The sequence below is a fragment of the Alosa pseudoharengus genome, unplaced genomic scaffold (genome assembly GCF_046254945.1).
Source record: "Alosa pseudoharengus isolate Yale_2024_CS ecotype anadromous, Long Island Sound unplaced genomic scaffold, YU_APseudo_1.1 YU_APseudo_1.1_scf_1, whole genome shotgun sequence".
NCBI lineage: Eukaryota > Metazoa > Chordata > Actinopteri > Clupeiformes > Clupeidae > Alosa > Alosa pseudoharengus.
This window is the reverse complement of record NW_027468564.1, coordinates 40889227-40899226: the sequence shown is the minus strand read 5'-3', so window position 1 is coordinate 40899226 and position 10000 is coordinate 40889227. Positions and strand designations below refer to the sequence as shown.

Sequence of the window (10000 nt, the reverse complement as noted above, 5' to 3'; positions counted from 1 at the left end):
AACCCAGTTTAATCTAGGAGTGCTTTTCTGACCCACAGTAAACAGGGCATAAGCTGAGGCAGAGTTGTTGAAATCTCTCATGGAAAAGTGTCAGGATTCATACAACAACTAAAAAAGTCCACGAGAGAGAGGAAGCACAGGGAGGGAGAGAGAGAGAGAGGGGGAGAGAGAGAGGGAGAGAGAGAGTGAGAGGGGGAGAGAGGGGGAGAGAGAGAGTGAGAGGGGGAGAGAGGGGGAGAGAGGGGGAGAGAGGGGGAGAGAGAGCGAGAGAGGGGGAGAGAGAGGGTGGGAGAGGGTGGGAGAGAGAGCGAGAGAGAGCAAGAGAGAGAGCGAGAGAGAGAGCGAGAGAGAGAGCGAGAGCGAGAGAGGTGCCATTTGGCACAGAAAGGGAAACACAAAAAGAAAGACAGAGGCATTTGGCTTGGAGAGAAAGAACAAGAGAGTAGAGAGAGACCGGTAGCCATAGACTATAAACACGACTGGAATAGCTAGTGACCGCATTAGCTGGAGAGAGGCGCACACACACACACACACACACACACACACACACACACACACACTCCTGTTTGACAGGGGCAGGTGTGACCGCTGCAGATCAGCGGTGGTGTGGGCTGAATGTGTGAAGCCCTTTCACTCAGTCGATCTCGTTAAAGACTAACGACCGTCAGCCCTGCAGTGGCAACAAAAGGGTCAAACTTCACAGACAGAAAGAAAGAGCCAGACAGAAAGACTCACACTAGAGGCAGAGAGAAACAGGCAGGCAAGCAGTGCGCTGGCACACACACACACACGCACGCACACGGCAGTGGTGGACGTACCTCGGTGAGGCGCGGGATGTGCAGGCCCTTGACGTGATCGCCGGCGGCCTTGCGGGACTTGCTGGGCCAGGCGCGCTTGCGCTGCGAGTCGCTCACGCCCGACCAGGCGAACACGTCGTGGTAGGCCAGGTCCAGGTCGGCTGGGTCCACCGCAAACTGGCAGATGAGCTTCAGCAGGCACGCCAGACAGTCCAGCAGCCACTGGGGGAGGCGAGAGAAATACAGAAAGGAAGAAAAAAAGAAGGAATGAATGACAGAAGGAAGAGGTTAGAAAAACAGGAGAGAGAGAAGTAAAGAGAAGAATAGGAAAAAAAGATTTAAAAAATATTTTATTAAAGTAAAAAGACAGAAGGAACAAATTCATTTAATTCATTTTTTTAAAAAATGTTTCTTTATATAGATATATAAAGATATCAAGATATAGATATCTTGAATTTCAGATGCACAACATGCCTCATTAAATTATCTCTTTATGAATCACTAGGTCAAACACATCTGTCTAGTTGGATCACTGAGCACACAGGACCAATCGGATCCTTGGCCACGACTTTTCCTCTTCCTGGCAGCGCCACTGAACTATGTGGCGTTTCAGTACACAAACACGAGCCCAGTGGGACGTCGCTGGCGCTGCTGTGGTCTCCAGCTGGACTGGTTTTCTGTGAGGGGAGCTACATCAGCCGGAGCACACACACACACACCTGGACTGGTTTTCTGTGAGGGGAGCTACATCAGCCGGAGCACACACACACACCTGGACTGGTTTTCTGTGAGGGGAGCTACATCAGCCGGAGCACACACACACACCTGGACTGGTTTTCTGTGAGGGGAGCAACATCAGCCGGAGCACACACACACACCTGGACTGGTTTTCTGTGAGAGCTACATCGGCCGAAGCACACACACACACACAGCTGGACTGGTTTTCTGTGAGGGGAGCTACATCAGCCAGAGCACCTACCACAGTCCAGGATTCCTGCTCCTTGGGCTCCAAGATGGCCGAGTTGAAAATCTCTAACAGCAACTGTAGACCGCCAGACCCAACAAACTGTGGAGAGGGAGACAGATAGGCCAATTAAAATCTCCCCTTGGTGGTAGTTTGTGCATCACAAAAACTCAGAGAGTGAGAGTGTGTGAGAGTGTGTGGACGCAAGTGTGTGCATGTGTGAGTGTGTGTGAGTGTGTGTGAGTGTGTGAGTGTGTGAGTGAGTGGGCGAATGAGTGAGAGAGTGAGAGAGAGACACAGAGAGAGACACAGAGAGAGACACAGAGAGAGACACAGAGAGAGACACAGAGAGAGAGAGAGTTCACCTTGCAGCTCCATGTATTCTTGCTGTTTTCAATCTGGTCCTCACTGGAGTCGTCTGAGTCTGGGTACAGATCACTGTAGCTCCCCTGTGGGCAGGCACAAGAGAGGTGCACACATGTGGTTAGAACAGCCAACTTAACCTAGCATGATGACCAGCCCACTCCACCTAGCATGATGACCAGCCCGCTCAACCTAGCATGATGACCAGCCCGCTCCACCTAGCATGATGACCAGCCCGCTCCACCTAGCATGATGACCAGCCCGCTCAACCTAGCATGATGACCAGCCCGCTCCACCTAGCATGATGACCAGCCCGCTCAACCTAGCATGATGACCAGCCCGCTCCACCTAGCATGATGACCAGCCCGCTCAACCTAGCATGATGACCAGCCCGCTCCACCTAGCATGATGACCAGCCCGCTCCACCTAGCATGATGACCAGCCCGCTCCACCTAGCATGATGACCAGCCAACTCAACCTAGCATGATGACCAGCCCGCTCAACCTAGCATCATGACCAGCCCACTCCACCTAGCATCATGACCTGCCCACTCAACCTAGCATCATGACCTGCCCACTCAACCTAGCATCATGACCTGCCCGCTCAACCTAGCATCATGACCTGCCCGCTCAACCTAGCATCATGACCAGCCCCCTCCACCTAGCATGATGACCAGCCCGCTCAACCTAGCATGATGGACAGACTGCAGTATTTGCCAAAGGTTGAGGATTGCAATAATGTGAACAGTGTGTGTTGTTAGTACACTAAGACATTAGATATAAGGACATAAGTGTGTGTGTGTTGTAGACTTTCTACTAACAGTGTGTATAAGACATGCTTGTTTGTGTGTGCGTGTGTACGTCCGTGTGTGTGTGTACGTACGGTGGACTCTCTGTGGATGCGGCGGTTGGGTTTCCCCAGAGCCTCGATGATCTCCAGGGCGTAGAGCAGCTTGTGGGGACTCTTGATCCTCAACAGATCCTTCCAGCACAGACCCTCAGAAACCTGACCACAAACCACAAACATTAATGCTTCCACATACTACAGTGGAAGGAGTGTGTGTGTGTGTGTGTGTGTGTGTGTGTGTGTGTGTGTGTGTGTGATTGCTGTTGTTGCTTTGAACGGTGATATAACAAAAATGTGTACACAGCCCCTTACAGAAAAAGTAGTTATTATAAAGTAGTTATAGTATAGTTATAGTAGTAATACTATCAGAATTATATAGCAATTTTATAGCGGTTGATAATACTTTATGTATTTTGGAACACACTATAGATATATTAAAAGATTCCTATAATATCGTATATATAGCAATATAAAACAGAGTATTCCTGTAAGATTGCTTTAATATTTTGACCAAAACTATTTCTTGAAAAGGTTGCTAGGTGACTGACCGTGTCGTCGGAGATGTTCTGGAAGGCCTGCAGCATGTTGGGGCAGGTGGGCAGCAGCATGAGCAGCTCCCACACGCGCCGGGACAGGTTCTCAGCATGCAGGTGCAGCTCCTCACAGCGCACACTCTGCAACACACACACACACAAACACACAACACACACACACACACACACACACACAGGTTGAGAGCGCATTTTGACCCACTCAACAGTTTAATATCTGACCTAGAACCAATTAAAACATCTTAAAAATGATAATTATAATGACACGTGTCATGGAGGCTTGTATTAACAATGGATATTTCTTTTTCTCCTTCCCTTCACAAGCCTTCAGTGAAAAGCAGTGCACTGAGAATTCTCTGAATGAACAGAGCGAGTGTGAGCGCAAAAGACAAAACCATACGAGCCCAAGGACCAAAGAGACGAGCCCTAAGCCACATGCATTGGTTTTTAAGACGTGCACGTCCTCACGTAAACCTCATCTAGTTTCGGTCTTACTGTGACCGTGGAATGGGGTGGGGAGGGGGGGCAGCACCTTCATGCTCACCGAGCCGAACCGCAAAACCACTTCCACCTTTGCCAACGACAACCGCCCCCGCTGTGAACGGAAACGACGCGACCCGACCTCGACAGGCGGGTCATGGCCTGCACGTGACTGCTGGAGCCTTTTTTTAGGTTAACGGTGGAGTAGAGAGTCTGACTCACGCCGGCCCATTAAAATTAACTTCATAGCCAGGGTGGGGGCGCAAATACACTAAAAGGATTTAAACAAGCTGCTACTGCAGGACAAACAAGTATGGAGGCAAATGTGCCAACTTACGATAGCTTTTGGTCCAATTATGTACAACTACAATTTATCTTTAGCATTCTTTCAACACTCTCCAAGTCAAGCCTGGCAGTTTGAAACAGGGGATCATCTTAAATCATCACCATTTCCCAACTACTATTATACTACCTCTGAGTCCTCACTGACCCCCCTACCCCCCGGTACTTTGGCACGATCATCATCACCACAGTAGTCATCGTCATCTTAGTCACCATCATCTTCATCATCATAATCACCATCATCATCATTTCCCAGCTAGTCTTCCACATCCTCCCCTCTTACCCCTCCAAGCCCTTACTGTCTCCCCGGTCCCCTCCTAACTCAGTGCTCTCCAGGGTGCGATAGTCATAACCGTAGATCAGGGGTATTCAATTAATCTTCAGCGAGGTCCAGTTACGGAAAATTTCCTCAAGCAAAGGTCCGGAGCATCATAATGTTTAACATGCGTGTTTAGGCTATGTATATGTGTATAATATTAGGATGGATGGATGGAGCCTAGTTGTAGATAGATAGATACTTTATTGATCCCCAAGGGAAAATTCAAGAAATAGAAGATTGTAGGCCTAGGCCTAATGTTTAATGTGAAATAAAATAAGTAGCCTAAAAGGCAACGTTCGAAATGACGAGAAATAAGGCAAGATAAGAGTAGCCTTATTGGGGAGAAAAACTGAGTAGCCTTGGCTATTTTTAAGATCTTAACGTGAACTTAAAATAAAATTTGAGCTGAGACAAGGATGGATATTCCACAGCTGGTTCCTTGAACCCATTAATCAGCAAGTTTAATTTAATTTTTTTAGGTTGACCCGAAATCCTGGAAACCCAGGAATATCACGTTGTTGGGCAGTGAATGCATGTAGGCTTAACTAGATTGTGGTGGATCAATCATATTGCCTTCTTAAATCGTAAAATATTCTGTGGTCTCAGTTCACTGTTGAATGGGCCTAGCCTACCCTATGCTTGCTCAAAATATATGCTTTGTCTAGTAGAGGTGCTTCAAATTGGCGCTTAAAATCACCTGTCTCAGAATATATAGAAGAGGTCCAGGGCAATTCCGCCCAAAACTGTCACATCCATATTTAGTTGGCGTTACGGACGTGACAGTTTTGCGTGGTATTGCCCCCGTATCGTTATATAAAGCTTTACTCACTGACTCGACTTTATCAGAATTCAAAGATTTCACTGGCTGAGTAGCAGCAAGCGCAATGATGGTTCCTGAAGCTCCTGAACTAAATGCTGTTATCCTAACCAACGAAACATTTAGCGCAGCTTTGAAATCTTACGTGAAAATCTAAATTAGGCTATTATGGTCTGGGTCCGTATAGGATCACGTCACGGTCCGGACTCGGACCGCGGTCCGCCATTTGGTGATGGCTGCCGTAGATCATCATCATCATTATCATCATCATCTCCCAATACTACTATTACACCTCCTTCTAAGTCTTCATCACCGGCCTGTCCCCTCGTACCTCGGCGCTCTCCAGGGCGCGGTCGGGGCTGGGCGGTTTGAAGCAGGCCAGCGTCTCCAGCAGGTCGAAGAGCGTGGTCAGGTGCGGCTCCTGCAGCAGCAGCAGCATGGGGATATGCTCCTTCTGCGGCGGCGGCAGACACGAGGCCGGCAGCTGGACGCCCTCGCCCTTACGCTCCCGCCTCGGAGCGCCCAGAGACACAAACACCATCTGAGAGAGAGAGGGAGAGAGAGAGAGAGAGAGAGAGAGAGAGAGAGAGAGAGAGAGAGAGAGAGAGAGAGAGAGAGAGAGAGAGAGAGAGAGAGGGAGGGAGAGAGGGAGGGAGGGAGGGAGAGAGAGAGAGAGAGAGGGAGAGAGGGAGGGAGGGAGGGGAGAGAGAGAGAGAGAGAGAGGGAGAGAGAGATACTTAGTGTAATTTTTGGATTGGGGGAGTTCATGAACTTGGTCTATAGACATGCAAAACTTTTCTAACAGCCACTGACAGAGGAAGGGCATCTCATTTTAAATTTACTTTCTTTTTGGTTCCTCCTAAAACAGTATCAAAAGGAGTGCATTACTTTGCATTTTTGTTTGGCGTTGCAAGTGTGAGTGTGTGTGTGTGTGTACGCCTTACCTGCATGTCTTTGAAGCCCAACTCGTGCAGTGTTTTCTCATCGTAGTCTGTGGTCAGTTCATGACCAGATGAAATCATCCTCACTGGACCCATTAGACCTCCTGCACCAACACACACACAAAAACGCACACACACAAAGCCAAAACATGCATTTTAGATAAACAACTCTAGATACCTGTTTATAGCATTAACGCCATACAACAAATAAAACATACCGGTATGTGAACAAGCTCAAACATGGAAGTCAAACATCTAATCATCTGGGAATACCAGTTCCTAAGCCATAAAACACACACACACACACACAAAAAGATACACAAAACACACACACAAAGATACACAAAACACACACACACACACACAAAGATACACAAAACACACACCACCTGGGAAGTCTCCGGTCTGGCGGCTGGTCTGTCCGAACTCCTGCAGCTGGGCCTGCTGGTTCATCTGCTCCTTCTGCAGGTTCTCATACCAGTGGGTCACCTCCGCTCTCAGGTCCGCCACCTGGTCACTCGGGTACATCTCTATCGTCATCTGGACACACACACACACACACCTGTTATGACGGCACTAGTGATAGCTAGCTCAAATGTTATAGTATTAACCAGCAGTGCTTGTGCTCTTTCAGAAATGCTACAATGAAGTTCTGCAGTATTCAGGCACTGGGGAAGGGGCACAACCACACATCAGGGAGGAAGAGGAGGAGGAGGAGGAACAAGGACAAAGGTGAGGCCGTCGGCGTACTACCTTATCGGGCAGACCGGCGGGCTGGCACACGATGCGGAGCGGCAGCGACTGCTTCTCGCTCAGGGCCTTCAGGTGGCTGGAGATGCCGGTGCCCTCGATCTGCCACTGCCTCAGGTGGTACGCAAACCTGGAGGAGGCCAGAGATCACACATCACAATATCATACACTGGGTTGGTGCATGCACATATCTTCATTTGAATGGCCTGTATGCATCAGTGAGTATGCATCTGTGTATGTGTGTGTGTGTGTGTATATGTGTGTGTACGCATTTGCATGTTTGTTTGTGTGCGAGTGTGCACGTATAAATCTGTGTGTGCGCACGTATAACTCTTTCTGTGTGCGCGTGTGTGTGTGTGTGTGTGTGTGTGTGTGTGTGTGTGTACCTGCGTCTGAAGGCCTCCAGGTGAGTCTTGAGCATGAGCAGGCCCCTCTCGATGACTGTGAGGCTGGACTGGGCGTCCTTCTCCAGGTTGGCCGAGGCCATAAGCAGAGACTCCATGCACTTACTGATGAACTCCTGCTCCTTCTCCAGCCCGGCCTTACCTGTATCAGGTCAACACACACACACACCACACACAACACACACAAACACACACAAACACAACACACTGGTTTTAACACACAAGAGAGCTTCAATTCATAACACAGCATATATATATTGCATTACATTGGGTCTGTTCTTGTACTCTGCTAAATGACAATAAAGTTGAATCTAATCTAATCTAACTCATACGTACTGTATGTATGTTTGGTGTAGCATCACACACACACGATAAACTGATGAGCCATACATAGGCTCCAGTGCCGATTGCTGCTCTTTGGAACAGGGGAAGCTCTGATAAAAATTGTCAATTATTAAATTAATATTATTAAGGTGCTATGTTGTTCTTTGAGGGCAAAAAATTATCCCACAACCCAGAATAGGCTAAACAGTAGGCTATAGAGTTGGCATGGCAGACATGGCATAATGTAGCCTACACCGCGCTATATATTCCGTGATATTTTACGAGGCTGAGCTTCCCCTGTAGTCTTAGAGCAATCGCCACTGATAGGCTCCATCAAAACTACAAAGAGCCTTATAAAACTCTTTCTCCTTATACACACACAAACGCACATACAGTACCAAATTCACAACGCAACACACTGAAAGAAGCATAACCCGCATAAGACGACAACACTAACACATTGTATGAGCTTATACACAGCGCGCCACATCTTGGCAGTTGACAGTTCAGTGGTATGGTTAACAGTTATAGTTTACAGTTGGGATTTACAGTCAGAGGAGAACAGATAAGGCAGTGCAGTGTGTGTGGGGAGTGGTGGTGTACTGACCGTTGATGTAGTAGGAGTTGATGTACTGGATGGCAGCGCGGCTAATGTCCGCAGACTGGGCTCTCAAGGCGATACCCCACAGCTGGTCCATTCCACACAGCTGAGAGAGAGATTAATAAAAGCAAGTCAAGGAAACAGAATAAATAAAACAATGAAAGACAGATGGATGAGAATAGGAAAGCAATTAAGAAAGGAAATGACATGAAATGCACACATTTACAATGACATTTATTGATTCAGCTGAAGCTGAACAACGGTGGAAGGTGGGAACTGAAGACAACTTTTTTCAGGTTAGTGCATGCTAGCACAGCACCTTGACCACTAAGGGTACCTCCTCACAGCAGGTATATTATTACTGGGGTCACTAAGGGTACCTCCTCACAGCAGGTATATTATTACTGGGGTCACTAAGGGTACCTCCTTACAGCAGGTACATTATTACTGGGGTCACTAAGGGAACCTCCTTACAGCAGGTACATTATTACTGGGGTCACTAAGGGAACCTCCTTACAGCAGGTACATTATTACTGGGGTCACTAAGGGAACCTCCTTACAGCAGGTATATTATTACTGGGGTTACTAAGGGTACCTCCTTACAGCAAGTACATTATTATCGGGGGTCCCTCACCTCGCAGTTGGGGCCGCTGTCGTAGGTGCTGGTGGCCAGGCGGGCCAGATTGCACAGGTGCTGGAACAGGTTTAGACCAGTCATGCTGATGGTCTCCGGCTTCAGCTTGGGCATCTACACAGCAGAGAGAGAGAGAGAGAGAGAGAGAGAGAGAGGGAGGGAGAGAGCGAGGGAAGAGGGAGAGAGGAAGGGAGAGAGAGGACGGGATGGAGAGAGAGAGAGAGAGAGATAAATAATTACGCCAACTAAGTAAGTCACGTCATCATCAAGGCCCTCCTGCACACACCTCTTGATGTCAGTTCTAAAGTGTGCATTGATTTGTGCTTGTAGGGCCCTTGTGCCGTCTGTGCGCTTACCTTCTCCAGGAAGAGGTGCTTGTAGGTCTCCATGCCCATGGCGTGCTGGTCTTTGCTGCGCACCTGGTTGAGGAACCAGTGGAGGGCGTCGTCGTAGCACTCAGAGTCCTCCACCAGACAGTGCCACAGGATGTCCACCTGCTCCAGACTCAGCCCTGCCCAGACGGAGAGCCAGGAGGGACAAACAGAGTGTTAGGCCAAAGGACATGGCTGTTTGTGACATTCAGTGGTTTTGCTTGTTTGTTAGTTTGCTCTCTGTTTGAGGATACACATGACTCAAATCATGTGTATCAAAGTGTGTCATGTCACTTAAAAGAATGAAACAAAATGTAAAACTTATTTTATTCAAAAGTGTAATAACAGTGTTTCATTAAAACTGAAATAATATTAATTAAACTAATTAAAATGAATTATTATTCATCTTCAAATTGATGTTTGAAAATAGTGTCGATGTATTAAAGAAAAACAGTGAGAGTTGCATGCCTCATATCCAACAAGGGTTGTGCACAAT

General features: G+C 47.9%; 1 protein-coding gene across 1 annotated transcript in view; it reads right to left on the bottom strand.

Moving 5' to 3' along the window:
- usp34 (ubiquitin specific peptidase 34) overlaps nt 1-10000 on the bottom strand; it is a gene marked incomplete at its 3' end in the record, with an annotated part of 66114 nt that overhangs the window by 18084 nt on the left and 38030 nt on the right. The window contains 13 exon segments of the mRNA XM_076289597.1: nt 819-1019; nt 1777-1863; nt 2127-2210; nt 3007-3129; nt 3519-3644; nt 5811-6020; nt 6424-6524; nt 6810-6960; nt 7174-7300; nt 7557-7716; nt 8506-8605; nt 9134-9247; nt 9490-9644. Of these exon segments, the coding sequence (XP_076145712.1) occupies nt 819-1019; nt 1777-1863; nt 2127-2210; nt 3007-3129; nt 3519-3644; nt 5811-6020; nt 6424-6524; nt 6810-6960; nt 7174-7300; nt 7557-7716; nt 8506-8605; nt 9134-9247; nt 9490-9644 (1739 nt within the window).